At 39.7% G+C, this 17073-nt stretch overlaps 2 gene segments (V, D, J or C); both read left to right on the top strand.

The window, feature by feature from the left end:
• Window positions 1–12724: 12724 nt before the first annotated feature.
• On the top strand, window positions 12725–15806 carry LOC127351831 (Ig heavy chain V region 6.96-like). The segment is given in 2 exon segments: window positions 12725–12869; window positions 15468–15806. Coding segments are annotated over 2 exon segments (366 nt in total).
• LOC127351836 (Ig heavy chain V region XIG14-like) lies at window positions 13849–14625 on the top strand. The segment is given in 2 exon segments: window positions 13849–14063; window positions 14153–14625. Coding segments are annotated over 2 exon segments (348 nt in total).
• Window positions 15807–17073: the final 1267 nt, after the last annotated feature.

Raw genomic sequence — 17073 nt, 5'->3', positions numbered from 1 at the left:
ATGACTGATTATGACTGAAATATATTTATTAAATTAAAAACATATTTTTCAGTGTGTTCACCTGCATTTAAAAGTAGACAACCCTATTTATTAAAACATTATAATATTATTATTACAACTTCCTTTAAAAAAGCTTTGCATCATTCAATATTAAATTTTTTATATATTAACCTCCACTATCTTCATGAGTATTAAAAGTTATTTTTACAGCAAGTTCATCAAGTTTGTTGAACCAATCATCTAAGTGGTGACATTAAAGTTCATATACGCTCTTCACGTCTCATGTCTTTACATTTTCATTTCATTTAAATATAATACAAAAGATTATCAGAATCAGAATGTATTAATATGTGTGCGTAAGTAGGCTTTTTATGTATGTGTGTGCTTCAGTATATGTGTATAGTAGCTATGAATACTTGGACAGGACAGTTGATCCTCCTTTTATAGCCTGTCAGTGTCCTTCTCTATGCAAAGTGAACTTCCTCACAGTCTGCTATAAAGACTTGATATCATGCTGTCAGTTGCAGCAGAAGAAGAGAAGCTCCCATCAGATCACCTTCAATACCAACCATGTTCTCTGTAGCTCTGCTGCTGCTGCTGGCTGCTGGATCCTGTGAGTCTCACTGAGGCAGAGACACTGACAGTATGATCACAGCACACTGACTGTTCACTGTTATCACACTGATTTAATATTCAACATGTTTTCCTCCACAGGTGTAAAGTGTGAACAGTTGACACAGCCAGCCTCTGTGACTGTGCAGCCAGGTCAACGTCTGATCATCACCTGTCAGGTCTCTTATTCTCTGGGCAGCTACTACACAGCTTGGATCAGACAGCCTGCAGGGAAAGGACTGGAGTGGATTGGAATGAAATATACTGGAGATTCATATTACAAAGATTCACTGAAGAACAAGTTCAGTATCGACTTAGACTCTTCCAGTAACACAGTGACTCTAAACGGACAGAATGTGCAGCCTGAAGACTCTGCTGTGTATTACTGTGCCAGAGAGACACAATAACACAAACCATCAGTAGACCTGAACAAAAACCCCTCAGTGCCTGAACACTTGTAACATGAAGCCACCAGAGGAGGAGCCCTCAGACCACTAATGATTTCAACACCAGTTCACTGTTACAGTGAAGAGAGAAACACACTTATTATTAAGATCAGGCTGTTTCTCTCATTTGCTGACCTGAAGAAGGTCGCCCAGGCTGTCAACAAGTATCATTGCACCATATTTCTTCCAATTTTGATTTCATTTAAGACACATCATGAATTCATGTCACATGGTTTTGATGCTCATATTTGATCCCTCATTGCAAACAGAGAACTTGTAACAGTAGATTTGTCATAATGAACTTAAGAAATTAATTCCCTTGTGAGCAGCTTTATAAGAAGAATTTATTTTCTAAAGGATGTGTACTAAAATAAAGGTAAGACTTTATAATAATGGTTTTACTTATAAAAGGTCTTGTCTTGCCAGGATTGGACGTGCTACGGTAAGCGTACTGACTCACTTCCGGTTCACTTCCTGTTCTGTGTACACTGTTTGGTGCTGTAGCTCTGTCAGTGAACGCTAAATATAAATTAGTTTTACTCGTTACAGCGGTTATTTACCCGCTTAACATTTAAACGTAGACTAGTTCTACTTAAACACTTGGAGTTTCTCCCTCTTTTAGGGACTTTTCACTACTTTCAAAGTTTTTCATACACTCTAGTTTCATTAGCATTAGCAGTTAGCTATGGCTTCTCCCTCTCCCTCTCCTCTGTCCTGCTCAGTGTGTCAGATGTTCAGTTATTCCTCTGCCTCCTTTAAAGATAATGGTACCTGTATTAAATGTAGTTTATTTACTGCGCTGGAGGCGAGGCTTAGTGAGTTAGAGGAACGGCACCGCACCACTGAGATATCTTTAGCCGCTATAGTTAGCCAGCCCCCAGTAGCCGGTGCGGTCCGACCGAAGGTAGCTTCTGTTAGCTCTGTAGATCCCCCGGTAGTTCCCGAGCAGCCGGGAAGACAGGGAGGCTGGGTGACTGAGCGAAGGAAGACTAGAACGGCGAAGCCCACAGGTCACCACCAACCCCTTCACGTTTCTAATACATTTTCCCCTCTCAGCGATACACCCGCTGAGGAACCAACTCTGGTTATTGGCAGCTCCATAGTCAGAAACGTGAAGTTAGCGAAGCCAGCGGCCATAGTTAAATGTATCCCTGGGGCCAGAGCGGGCGACATTGAATCAAATTTAAAACTGCTGGCTAAAGATAAACGTAAATACAGTAAGATTGTTATCCACGTCGGCGGTAACGACACCCGTTTACGCCAATCGGAGGTCACTAAGATTAATGTGGAGTCGGTGTGTAATTATGCTAAGACAATGTCGGACACCGTAGTTTTCTCTGGACCCCTCCCCAATGTGACCAGTGATGACATGTATAGCCGCATGTCGTCATTCCACCGCTGGCTGTCGAGGTGGTGTCCAGCAAACGATGTGGGCTTCATTGATAACTGGAAGCCTTTTGGGGAAAACCTGGTCTGATTAGGAGAGACGGCATCCATCCCACTTTGGATGGAGCGGCTCTCTTATCTAGAAATATGGCGAAGTTTATCTCTAAAACCTGACAGTCCAGAGTTAGGACCAGGAAGCAGAGCTGCTGTCTTACACACTCCTCTGCGCTTTCTTTAGAACAGTCACCCACCCAAAACCCCATAGAGACTGTGTCTGTCCCCCGACCACCTAAACTATTTAAAGAAATAAAAACAAGAGGAGTTCAACATAAAAATCTAATAAAAATTAAAACCAACTCCTCAGTAGCACAAAATAAGAGAATGAAATGTGGGCTGTTAAATATCAGGTCTCTGTCCTCTAAAGCTGTTCTAGTGAATGAATTAATATCAGATTATGATATTGATTTACTTTGTCTTACTGAGACCTGGTTGTCCCGCGAGGAGTATGTTAGCCTAAATGAATCCACCCCCCAGTCATATTAATACTCACATTCCTCGAGGCACAGGCCGAGGAGGTGGAGTAGCAGCTATATATGATTCGAGCGTTTTAATGGACCCTAAACCTAAACTAAATTATAATTCATTTGAAAGCCTTGTTCTTAGTCTTTCTCACCCAAACTGGAAAACATTGCAGCCAGTTCTATTTGTTATAGTGTACTGCGCTCCTGGACCGTACTCTGATTTTATATCTGAATTTTCAGAGTTTCTATCAAGCTTAGTCCTTAAATCAGATAAAGTAATTATTGTAGGTGATTTTAATATTCATGTGGATGTTGACAATGACAGCCTTAGTAATGCATTTATATCATTAATAGACTCAATTGGCTTCTGTCAGAGTGTAAATAAACCAACTCATTGTTTTAATCACACTCTTGACCTTGTTTTATCATATGGCATTGATATTGAACATTTAATAGTCTTCCCACATAATCCTTTCCTATCTGACCATTATTTAGTAACTTTTGAATTCATACTATTAGATTATAAGCCATTAGGCAAAACTTCCTACAGCAGATGTCTATCTGACAGTGCTGTAGCTAAATTTAAGGAGGAGATTCCTTCAGTGTTTAATTCAATGCCATGTCTGAATTTAACAGAGTCCTATAACAACTTTAGTCCCTCTGAAATTGATAATCTTGTCGATAGTGCCACAGGCTCACTACGATCAACATTAGACTCTATCGCTCCTATAAAAAGGAAATTATTAAAACATAGGAGACTAGCACCTTGGTATAACCACCAAACCCGCCAGTTAAAGCAAATAGCTAGGAAATCTGAAAGGAAATGGCGCTCTTCCAAATTATCAGAATATCGCTCAAATTGGCAAGATGATCTTAAGATTTATAGAAAGGCCCTCCGTAATGCCAGAGGAGCCTATTACTCAGCACTAATAGAAGAAAATAAGAACAACCCTAGGTTCCTCTTCAGCACTGTAGCCAGGCTGACAGAGAGTCACAGCTCTATCGAGCCACATATCCCCATAAACTTAAGTAGCAATGACTTCATGAGCTTCTTCTATAATAAAATTATTACTATTAGAGAAAAAATTAATCACCAACTGCCATCAACAGTTATCAGTGGCTCTCCAAGTTCAGGGACTTCTGTCAATGTAAACTTAGATGTATATTTAGACTGTTTTTCTGCTATCGATCTTCATCAGTTAACTTCAATCATTTCTTCATCGAAGCCATCAACCTGTCTGTTAGACCCGATCCCAACTAGGCTGCTTAAAGAAGTTGTTCCCTTAATTGGCACTTCTTTACTGGATATGATTAATCTTTCTTTATTATCAGGATATGTACCACAGTCCTTTAAAGTAGCTGTAATTAAACCCCTTCTTAAAAAGTCTACTCTTGACCCAGGGGTTTTAGCCAACTATAGACCGATTTCTAACCTCCCGTTCCTCTCTAAGATTCTGGAGAAAGTAGTCGCCAAAGAGTTGTGTGACTTTCTACATAACAATAGTTTATTTGAGGATTTTCAGTCAGGATTTAGAGTTCATCATAGCACAGAGACAGCTCTGGTTAAAGTTAATAATGACCTTCTGACTGCTTCTGACAATGGACTTGTCTCTGTACTTGTATTATTAGATCTTAGTGCTGCATTTGACACCATTGACCATGATATTCTTTTACAGAGACTTGAGCATCAAATTGGCATTAAAGGAACTGCCCTAACCTGGTTTAAGTCATACTTATCAGATCGTACTCAGTTTGTACATGTTAACGATGAATCCTCCATAAATACTAAAGTTAGTCATGGAGTTCCACAAGGTTCTGTACTTGGACCAATACTATTTACTTTATATATGCTCCCTTTAGGCAACATTATTAGGAATCACTCCATTAACTTTCACTGTTATGCAGATGATACGCAGTTATATCTATCAATCAAACCCAATGAAATTAATCAATTATCTAAATTACAAACATGTCTTAAGGACATAAAATCCTGGATGACCTGCAATTTTCTGATGTTAAACTCAGAAAAAACCGAAATTCTTGTTCTTGGCCCCAAAAACCTTAGAGACTCATTGTCTAAAGATATAGTCACTCTAGATGGCATTAACTTGGCCTCTAGCACCACTGTCAGGAATCTTGGAGTTATCTTTGATCAGGATTTGTCATTTAACTCCCACATAAAGCAGACCTCTAGGACTGCCTTCTTTCATTTACGTAATATTAGAAAAATTAGACACATACTATCACAGACAGATGCAGAAAAACTAATCCATGCATTTGTTACTTCAAGGCTGGATTACTGCAACTCTTTATTATCAGGTTGCCCCAATAAGTCCATTAAAACGCTCCAATTAATTCAGAACGCTGCAGCACGAGTACTGACAGGAACTAGAAAAAGAGATCACATCTCTCCTGTACTAGCTACTCTGCATTGGCTCCCTATAAAATGTAGAATTGAATTTAAAATACTCCTCCTCACCTATAAAGCTCTTCATGGTCAGGCCCCTTCATATCTTAAAGAGCTCATAGTACCCTATTACCCCACTAGAACACTACGTTCTCTGAATGCTGGGCTACTTGTGGTTCCTATAGTCTCTAAAAAGTAGAACAGGAGCCAGAGCCTTCAGTTACCAAGCTCCTCTCCTGTGGAACCAGCTTCCAGTTGTGGTTCGGGAGGCAGACACCCTCACCACTTTCAAGAGTAGGCTTAAGACATTCCTCTTTGATAAAGCTTATAGTTAGGGCTGGATCAGGTGAGTCCTGAACCATCCCTTAGTTATGCTGCTATAGGCCTAGACTATCGGGGGATTTCCCATGGTGCACTGAGCTACTCTCTTCCTCTCTCTTTCTGCACTCATTCATGTCCCTTTAATGCATGTTACTAACTCCACTTCTTCCCCGGAGTTCTTGTGCTTTCTCGTCTCGCAGGTTCTCATGGATCCTGGTGGAGCCTCCTGCCATGGTCCTGCTTGACTGCCATTGCCAATACTGTTGTTGCTGTGCACCTGTCTGTCTGTCTGTCTGTCTGTCGCTCTCTCTCTCTCTCTCTCTCTCTCTCTCTCTCTCTCTCTCACCCCAACTGGTCGAGACAGACGACCACCCACCTAGAGCCGGAGGATCTGTCCTAGGTTTCTGCCTTTTAACAGGCAGTTTTTCCTTGCCCTTGTCGCCAAGTGCTTGCTCATGGTGGTACTGTTGGGTCTCTGTAATTAATGTTAAAGAGTTCGGTCTAGACCTGCTCTATTTGAAAAGTGTCCTGAGATAACTTCTGTTATGAATTGGCGCTATACAAATAAAATTGAATTGAATTGAATTGAATAAGTATCAGAAGCTAAATTTACTCAAGGGCCCTGTTCACAGTGTTATATACCATATATGCAGAGTTAAGAATCAAAAGCACAAAGTATTTTTATCTTGGAGATATATTTGATTTATATCAAATCTATTATACAAATAAGCCCCTCCCTTACAAACTGCCAATGCAAATCCAGAGCTTTCAGAGGGTTTACTTCTGCAGCATCTGAGTTCACATCTTCAGTCACAAGATGATGGACAAACTGTCTGTACTGCTGACAGCACTCTGTCTGCCCTGTACGTTGCTTCATGCTGCAATACTGATCAGAGAATGCACACATTTAATGTTCTGCTGTTTATTTCTCTCATTCTCACTTGTGTCCTTTAACATCTGTTTCTTTGGCAGGTTTGAATGGCCAGGGATTTGACACCCACAGTCATCTAAGTAAGCAAAGAAGCTTTACAAAAACCTCAAACAACTTATCTTCACAGTCACCAAAAGGGGGCAGCAGGAGATCTTAAAACCAGTGTGGCATCATACCTACACATACAGAGAAACAAACACAATGTGAAAGCACCAGCTGAGGCTGTGGTTTGTCACTTCCTCTTTTTATGGTTTCATGTGCTTATCTACCACAATGTACTGGTTAATAATATCCACATATTTTATTCTGTAAGGCAGGAGTGAAACAATTTCTCTTATATTTCAATAATTAAAGGTCCCATATTGTGGAAAGGGAAATTTCCATTTCTTGTGTGATTATAGAGCAGGTAGGTGCTGTATAAATACTGTGAAAGTATCAAAAAGCTCATTCCACACAGAAATGCACACAGCCAGTATTCAGAAACTGTGCCTTTAAACAAACTGTCAGAACTTCCATAAGGTTGTGATTGAACTATACAGTCGCCACCATCAGCCATGCTCCCAGTGAGTGAGTATGTGTTGGACAGTTACTCCTTGATGGACAGAGAATTAAGTAACACGAGAATTAACCACCAAAAAAAGGTATTTTACTATTACAAATACAGTTAACACATAGAGTCACATCACAGATCATAAATGAAATTTTCTTGTTCTATTTTCTATTTCTCTATTTTAAATTAATTCAGTTTTATAATTGTGCCATCATATATTATTCGCTTCTCAGAGACAGTTTCTGGTTTTAGTTTGTGTTGTTGAAAAATGATTAAAAAAAACAAAAAAACTTTTTCAACTTTTTCAGACAATTCAAATTAAACAAGTATTACATTCAGATTTGCCTGAATCAGATTTATTTGGCTGATGTCACAACTCCTCCATTATCGTTTCTCAAGTGCAACAAACTAAAGACCAAACTCTGTCCTCCCTGTGAGGACGAGTCAATTGTCTTCCACCTTTAATAATCTGACTGCAGACAGTGACAAAGCTTTTAGTTTTTACTGCAACTTTTGTTTGAGTTTACATGTCTGAGTGGACAATTTATTTCTATTGACTGAAAACAGTTCTCGGTAGTCTTCTAAACATCTATTCCAACTGAGGTTTTCATTCCCCTGATATTCTTTAAGTGGTATGACTTATTCAATTCAATTCAATTCAATTCAATTTTATTTGTATAGCGCCAATTCATAACAGAAGTTATCTCAGGACACTTTTCAAATAGAGCAGGTCTAGACCGAACTCTTTAACATTAATTACAGAGACCCAACAGTACCACCATGAGCAAGCACTTGGCGACAAGGGCAAGGAAAAACTGCCTGTTAAAAGGCAGAAACCTAGGACAGATCCTCCGGCTCTAGGTGGGTGGTCGTCTGTCTCGACCAGTTGGGGTGAGAGAGAGAGAGAGAGAGAGAGAGAGAGAGAGAGCGACAGACAGACAGACAGACGCACAGCAACAACAGTATTGGCAATGGCAGTCAAGCAGGACCATGGCAGGAGGCTCCACCAGGATCCACGAGAACCTGCGAGACGAGAAAGCACAAGAACTCCGGGGAAGAAGTGGAGTTAGTAACATGCATTAAAGGGACATGAATGAGTGCAGAAAGAGAGAGGAAGAGAGTAGCTCAGTGCACCATGGGAAATCCCCCGATAGTCTAGGCCTATAGCAGCATAACTAAGGGATGGTTCAGGACTCACCTGATCCAGCCCTAACTATAAGCTTTATCAAAGAGGAATGTCTTAAGCCTACTCTTGAATGTGGTGAGGGTGTCTGCCTCCCGAACCACAACTGGAAGCTGGTTCCACAGGAGAGGAGCTTGGTAACTGAAGGCTCTGGCTCCTGTTCTACTTTTAGAGACTATAGGAACCACAAGTAGCCCAGCATTCAGAGAACGTAGTGTTCTAGTGGGGTAATAGGGTACTATGAGCTCTTTAAGATATGAAGGGGCCTGACCATGAAGAGCTTTATAGGTGAGGAGGAGTATTTTAAATTCAATTCTACATTTTATAGGGAGCCAATGCAGAGTAGCTAGTACAGGAGAGATGTGATCTCTTTTTCTAGTTCCTGTCAGTACTCGTGCTGCAGCGTTCTGAATTAATTGGAGCGTTTTAATGGACTTATTGGGGCAACCTGATAATAAAGAGTTGCAGTAATCCAGCCTTGAAGTAACAAATGCATGGATTAGTTTTTCTGCATCTGTCTGTGATAGTATGTGTCTAATTTTTCTAATATTACGTAAATGAAAGAAGGCAGTCCTAGAGGTCTGCTTTATGTGGGAGTTAAATGACAAATCCTGATCAAAGATAACTCCAAGATTCCTGACAGTGGTGCTAGAGGCCAAGTTAATGCCATCTAGAGTGACTATATCTTTAGACAATGAGTCTCTAAGGTTTTTGGGGCCAAGAACAAGAATTTCGGTTTTTTCTGAGTTTAACATCAGAAAATTGCAGGTCATCCAGGATTTTATGTCCTTAAGACATGTTTGTAATTTAGATAATTGATTAATTTCATTGGGTTTGATTGATAGATATAACTGCGTATCATCTGCATAACAGTGAAAGTTAATGGAGTGATTCCTAATAATGTTGCCTAAAGGGAGCATATATAAAGTAAATAGTATTGGTCCAAGTACAGAACCTTGTGGAACTCCATGACTAACTTTAGTATTTATGGAGGATTCATCGTTAACATGTACAAACTGAGAACGATCTGATAAGTATGACTTAAACCAGGTTAGGGCAGTTCCTTTAATGCCAATTTGATGCTCAAGTCTCTGTAAAAGAATATCATGGTCAATGGTGTCAAATGCAGCACTAAGATCTAATAATACAAGTACAGAGACAAGTCCATTGTCAGAAGCAATCAGAAGGTCATTATTAACTTTAACCAGAGCTGTCTCTGTGCTATGATGAACTCTAAATCCTGACTGAAAATCCTCAAATAAACTATTGTTATGTAGAAAGTCACACAACTCTTTGGCGACTACTTTCTCCAGAATCTTAGAGAGGAACGGGAGGTTAGAAATCGGTCTATAGTTGGCTAAAACCCCTGGGTCAAGAGTAGACTTTTTAAGAAGGGGTTTAATTACAGCTACTTTAAAGGACTGTGGTACATATCCTGATAATAAAGAAAGATTAATCATATCCAGTAAAGAAGTGCCAATTAAGGGAACAACTTCTTTAAGCAGCCTAGTTGGGATCGGGTCTAACAGACAGGTTGATGGCTTCGATGAAGAAATGATTGAAGTTAACTGATGAAGATCGATAGCAGAAAAACAGTCTAAATATACATCTAAGTTTACATTGACAGAAGTCCCTGAACTTGGAGAGCCACTGATAACTGTTGATGGCAGTTGGTGATTAATTTTTTCTCTAATAGTAATAATTTTATTATAGAAGAAGCTCATGAAGTCATTGCTACTTAAGTTTATGGGGATATGTGGCTCGATAGAGCTGTGACTCTCTGTCAGCCTGGCTACAGTGCTGAAGAGGAACCTAGGGTTGTTCTTATTTTCTTCTACTAGTGCTGAGTAATAGGCTCCTCTGGCATTACGGAGGGCCTTTCTATAAATCTTAAGATCATCTTGCCAATTTGAGCGATATTCTGATAATTTGGAAGAGCGCCATTTCCTTTCAGATTTCCTAGCTATTTGCTTTAACTGGCGGGTTTGGTGGTTATACCAAGGTGCTAGTCTCCTATGTTTTAAGAATTTCCTTTTTATAGGAGCGATAGAGTCTAATGTTGATCGTAGTGAGCCTGTAGCACTATCGACAAGATTATCAATTTCAGAGGGACTAAAGTTGTTATAGGACTCTGTTAAATTCAGACATGGCATTGAATTAAACACTGAAGGAATCTCCTCCTTAAATTTAGCTACAGCACTGTCAGATAGACATCTGCTGTAGGAAGTTTTGCCTAATGGCTTATAATCTAACAACATGAATTCAAAAGTTATTAAATAATGGTCAGATAGGAAAGGATTATGTGGGAAGACTATTAAATGTTCAATATCAATGCCATATGATAAAACAAGGTCAAGAGTGTGATTAAAACAATGAGTTGGTTTATTTACACTCTGACAGAAGCCAATTGAGTCTATTAATGATATAAATGCATTACTAAGGCTGTCATTGTCAACATCCACATGAATATTAAAATCACCTACAATAATTACTTTATCTGATTTAAGGAATAAACTTGATAGAAACTCTGAAAATTCAGATATAAAATCAGAGTACGGTCCAGGAGCGCGGTACACTATAACAAATAGAACTGGCTGCAGTGTTTTCCAGTTTGGGTGAGAAAGACTAAGAACAAGGCTTTCAAATGAATTATAATTTAGTTTAGGTTTAGGGTCCATTAAAACGCTCGAATCATATATAGCTGCTACTCCACCTCCTCGGCCTGTGCCTCGAGGAATGTGAGTATTAATATGACTGGGGGGGTGGATTCATTTAGGCTAACATACTCCTTGTGGGACAACCAGGTCTCAGTAAGACAAAGTAAATCAATATCATAATCTGATATTAATTCATTCACTAGAACAGCTTTAGAGGACAGAGACCTGATATTTAACAGCCCACATTTCATTCTCTTATTTTGTGCTACTGAGGAGTTGGTTTTAATTTTTATTAGATTTTTATGTTGAACTCCTCTTGTTTTTATTTCTTTAAATAGTTTAGGTGGTCGGGGGACAGACACAGTCTCTATGGGGTTTTGGGTGGGTGACTGTTCTAAAGAAAGCGCAGAGGAGTGTGTAAGACAGCAGCTCTGCTTCCTGGTCCTAACTCTGGACTGTCAGGTTTTAGAGATAAACTTCGCCATATTTCTAGATAAGAGAGCCGCTCCATCCAAAGTGGGATGGATGCCGTCTCTCCTAATCAGACCAGGTTTTCCCCAAAAAGGCTTCCAGTTATCAATGAAGCCCACATCGTTTGCTGGACACCACCTCGACAGCCAGCGGTGGAATGACGACATGCGGCTATACATGTCATCACTGGTCACATTGGGGAGGGGTCCAGAGAAAACTACGGTGTCCGACATTGTCTTAGCATAATTACACACCGACTCCACATTAATCTTAGTGACCTCCGATTGGCGTAAACGGGTGTCGTTACCGCCGACGTGGATAACAATCTTACTGTATTTACGTTTATCTTTAGCCAGCAGTTTTAAATTTGATTCAATGTCGCCCGCTCTGGCCCCAGGGATACATTTAACTATGGCCGCTGGCTTCGCTAACTTCACGTTTCTGACTATGGAGCTGCCAATAACCAGAGTTGGTTCCTCAGCGGGTGTATCGCTGAGAGGGGAAAATGTATTAGAAACGTGAAGGGGTTGGTGGTGACCTGTGGGCTTCGCCGTTCTAGTCTTCCTTCGCTCAGTCACCCAGCCTCCCTGTCTTCCCGGCTGCTCGGGAACTACCGGGGGATCTACAGAGCTAACAGAAGCTACCTTCGGTCGGACCGCACCGGCTACTGGGGGCTGGCTAACTATAGCGGCTAAAGATATCTCAGTGGTGCGGTGCCGTTCCTCTAACTCACTAAGCCTCGCCTCCAGCGCAGTAAATAAACTACATTTAATACAGGTACCATTATCTTTAAAGGAGGCAGAGGAATAACTGAACATCTGACACACTGAGCAGGACAGAGGAGAGGGAGAGGGAGAAGCCATAGCTAACTGCTAATGCTAATGAAACTAGAGTGTATGAAAAACTTTGAAAGTAGTGAAAAGTCCCTAAAAGAGGGAGAAACTCCAAGTGTTTAAGTAGAACTAGTCTACGTTTAAATGTTAAGCGGGTAAATAACCGCTGTAACGAGTAAAACTAATTTATATTTAGCGTTCACTGACAGAGCTACAGCACCAAACAGTGTACACAGAACAGGAAGTAAACCGGAAGTGAGTCAGTACGCTTACCGTAGCACGTCACACTTTATGAAAATATCAGAAGTATAACATAATGAACAACATTTGTTAAGATGTCATATTTCTGTCAAAATGTAATTAATATTCCTCAGTAACTGAGATCCGAGTCAAATCCAGTTCCACACTGTGAGGTGGAGTCAATGCAAAACTCAGATGTCTTTCACCTCTACTTATCTGACTGCAGAGAGGATGACAGAGAACAGTGGACGCACAGTTTAACATGATGGACTATAGGACAGGACTGCTGCTGTTAACTATCTGCTGGGCAGGTGAACATCTTCATCATCTTCTTATTTTTATTTGAGCAGCCAATGTAACACATGACATGCATATCTTTCTTGGTTTGACAGGTGTTGATGGTCAGACTCTAACAGAATCTGAACCTGTGGTTAAAAGGTCTGGAGAATCTCACAGATTGACCTGTACAGCCTCTGGATTCACATTCAGCAGCTACTATATGAACTGGGTCAGACAGGCTCCTGGAAAAGGACTGGAGTGGATTGCTTTTATCTATGACAGTGACAGTAGTGGCACTTATTACTCTCAGTCAGTTCAAGGCCGGTTTACCATCTCCAGAGACAACAGCAGACAGCAGGTGTATCTGCAGATGAACAGTCTGAAGACTGAAGATTCTGCTGTTTATTATTGTGCTCGAGACTCACAGTGACTGGAGTTGGTTGAGCAGCTGTACAAAATCCGCCAGTACTCATCTTTCAGGCTGGTGGAGCCTGTGTATTAAGTATCCATAGTATTTCTATTTTATAGCAATTTTATTTTTTAATGAATTGTTTTATATGCTACATTACATTGTATTAAATTAAAAATAAATAAATATTACGTGAAATAATTTATAATTTTATTTTCTCCCTGCATAATACAAAGTCCAGAAAAATGTTCCTTATATTTGATTATTAAATATTAAACACATAAATACACATTAAAGGTCACTTGGTGATAAAAGGGCCAAAGACAGCAGAGTCTGGTTGCTGAAATGTAACTCTTACAAATACTAAACATGTATATAAATTAAGACACAACAGTGTAAATTGTGTGGAATATAAAGTGAGTAATAATATGAGAGTGAAAAATAATGCTTTAACACAACATGTTTTATAAAAAGCAACATTCTTGTTGCTCCTTTTGTTTCATTGGGTGAACATCATCATTGTTATGCAAAGCTGACTACAATACTGCAGGTGTACAATGCACAATTATCATAAGCAGAGGTGATTTTCAGTCATGTTTTCACTCTGCAGATATAATAACAGTCAACAGACTCTTCTATTGGCTCCAGTTAGACCAACATTGATGCTTCATATGTTTGATTCTATGCAAACTCAGTGACCTTCCTTGTTACTCAGCTATAAAAACTTCCCATCAGGCTGTCAGTGGAGTTCACAGCACGTCAGTTTCAACATAAACCATGTTCTCTGTAGCTCTGCTGCTGCTGTTGGCAGCTGGATGTGAGTCTCTCTGGATTTGTCAAAGTCAACAGTTCTTCTTTTGCAGTATAACTTGATCATTTGTTACAAAACATTTTCTTTTTTAACAGGTGTGAAGTGTGAACAGTTGACACAGCCAGCCTCTGTGACTGTGCAGCCAGGTCAACGTCTGACCATCACCTGTCAGGTCTCTTATTCTGTTAGCAGCTACTACACAGCTTGGATCAGACAGCCTGCAGGGAAAGGGCTGGAGTGGATTGGAATGGCAGCTGTTGGATCCACCACACGCTACAAAGATTCACTGAAGAACAAGTTCAGTATCGACTTAGACTCTTCCAGTAAAACAGTGACTCTAAACGGACAGAATGTGCAGCCTGAAGACTCTGCTGTGTATTACTGTGCCAGAGAGACACAATAACACAAACCATCAGTAGACCTGAACAAAAACCCCTCAGTGCCTGAACACTTGTAACATGAAGCCACCAGAGGAGGAGCCCTCAGACCACTAATGATTTCAACACCAGTTCACTGTTACAGTGAAGATAGAAACAGACATGATAAGAATTGAAAAAGGTAAAGAAATATAAGATGGTTCATTATAATATAGAATAATAAAATCAAATATACAGTGTAGGAATTTTACAAAACATGTTTTATCTGTCTGTCTCAGAAATATAAATTATGGAATTTCTTCGTATTGACTGAAAAATATGGGTATTTATGGCATCCATGTACTGGATGTTATTCCTGTTTAATGTTTAATTAATATTCTCAAATGTATTCTTCACTATTATTGCTACTCAGGTTTTCGTTCCCCAGAAATCTTGAAAATGGTATGACTTATGAACACTTGGAAGACATTTTCTTGTGAGAAATTCAACATTGTAACATAATGAACAACATTTGTTCGGGTGTTTTTTGATTTTTCTTTATATTAAAATGTAATTAAAAATACTTACTTTAGGTGTATGGTAAAATTGATAAACTATTGTCGAGGTCTTCACATGATGCAGACTGTGGTCTTTAATGTGGTCTTTAATAAGGGTCAACCAACTTAAATAATGTGTTTCTCAACCTGTTGCACAAATTATACTGAAACATGCAAGAGGGACTCTTGGATGAATGACTAATGTACAGTAAACATTCATTCTGCAGTTTCACCAAACATCAACTGAGATCCAAGTCAAATCCAGTTCCACACTGTGAGGAGGAGTCAATGCAAAACTCAGATGTCTTCCACCTCTACTTATCTGACTGCAGAGAGGATGACAGACAACAGTGGACACACAGTTTAACATGATGGACTATAGGACAGGACTGCTGCTGTTAACTATCTGCTGGGCAGATGAACATCTTCACTGATGTTCTATATAGCTTTAATTTATGTCATCTGCTTACTTCACATGATTTGTATCTTCTTGACAGGTGTTGATGGTCAGACTCTGACAGAATCTGAACCAGTGGTTAAAAGGCCTGGAGAATCTCACAGATTGACCTGTACAGCCTCTGGATTCACATTCAGCAGCTACTATATGCACTGGATCAGACAGGCTCCTGGAAAAGGACTGGAGTGGGTTTCCAGGATTGAGAGTGGTAGTGGTAGCAGCAAACTCTACTCTCAGTCAGTTGAAGGCCGGTTTACCATCTCCAGAGACAACAACAGACAGCAGGTGTATCTGCAGATGAACAGTCTGAAGACTGAAGATTCTGCTGTTTATTATTGTGCTCGATACCCACAGTGACTGGAGTTGGTTGAGCAGCTGTACAAAATCCTACACTACTCATCTTTACCACAAGTATTTCACTAAAATGATTTTAATACCTTGAATTGAGAATTGTTAATATGCATTTCAGTCAGACGACTCATCTTTGTCATTACAGCAGTATAGCATCGTTAGATTTTGGCGTCAAGGCTCCGACTTCTTCACTCCCTACCTACCTACTTTAAAGCAGAGGGAGAGCTGGGACATTTTGCAGCTTAAATAGACCGCCAGATTGGAAGGGTGCGCTTTGTTAGTGATTATGGAGAGTGAGACATATCATGTGTGTATAGCAGCGCAGCTCAAGTTGACTGCCTGAACTAGCTCTCAGGCTTCGCTCCATTTGCTTTTTTTGCACATCACACAAGTTTAAGTTCCTAACTAGTTAATTTCCTCTTGAGAAGTTTTTCCTGTATGTCTGTGACTTCAACCAGCCACAGTTTAAATGCTGAATCCTTTAAAATTAAACAAAAGAAAAAGTCCAAAAAATCCAGGCATTCAACCAGCTTCAGCAAACTCAAATTCAATTACATGATCTTGCTTTTACTACACTTGTGTCTGCATTAAGTTAATACAATGAAACCAATAAGTAAATCAGTCAATCTTACAATTTTTCATTATCTGGGGATTTCTGAATTAAACCGTTATGAAACCAAAGGAAGTGGCTAATATGTAACTCATTTGAGTCAAATTTTATTACAACAAATCAACATCTTGTCACGACCGAACTATGGACTAGAACCCAATTGCACAACTCAGACAAAAGTACCAAAATAAAGTTTTATTAACAAAACAATAAACACTCTTGCGAGGTAATACTAGGACTAATACAACAAACAGAAGATCACGAGCAAACAAAGTAACAAAACAACAAGACCTGACAATTGGACATGGATCGATAAAGCGCTGGTTCTCTGGTGCATGGGACAAGACAAACTGGCACAGGACAAAGGGAGACACGGACTATATATACACACACACAAGGTAAGGGCACAGGTGGAAACAATCAGGGTGGAGACAGGTAATCCCAGGAGTGGGACAAGAGACAAAGGGAGAAAGTAAAGCTGGTGACAAGAGACAGACAGGAAGTAGAACCAAAATAAAACAGGAAATTACAAGACAACATAGACACGTGACAAAACAGAATAAATAAACTAAAGTTTCCTGGACATGACACATCCGTCTATCTATCAACACTACAACTCTAAAATGTCTGACCGTTAAAATGCAAATTCACACACTGATACACAATCCCCACCCATTCTGCCTGT

Source organism: Dicentrarchus labrax, unplaced genomic scaffold (genome assembly GCF_905237075.1).
Source record: "Dicentrarchus labrax unplaced genomic scaffold, dlabrax2021, whole genome shotgun sequence".
In the NCBI taxonomy this organism is placed as follows: domain Eukaryota; kingdom Metazoa; phylum Chordata; class Actinopteri; family Moronidae; genus Dicentrarchus; species Dicentrarchus labrax.
Note: the sequence above shows the minus strand (reverse complement) of the source record. Positions and strands in the feature narration are given on the sequence as shown.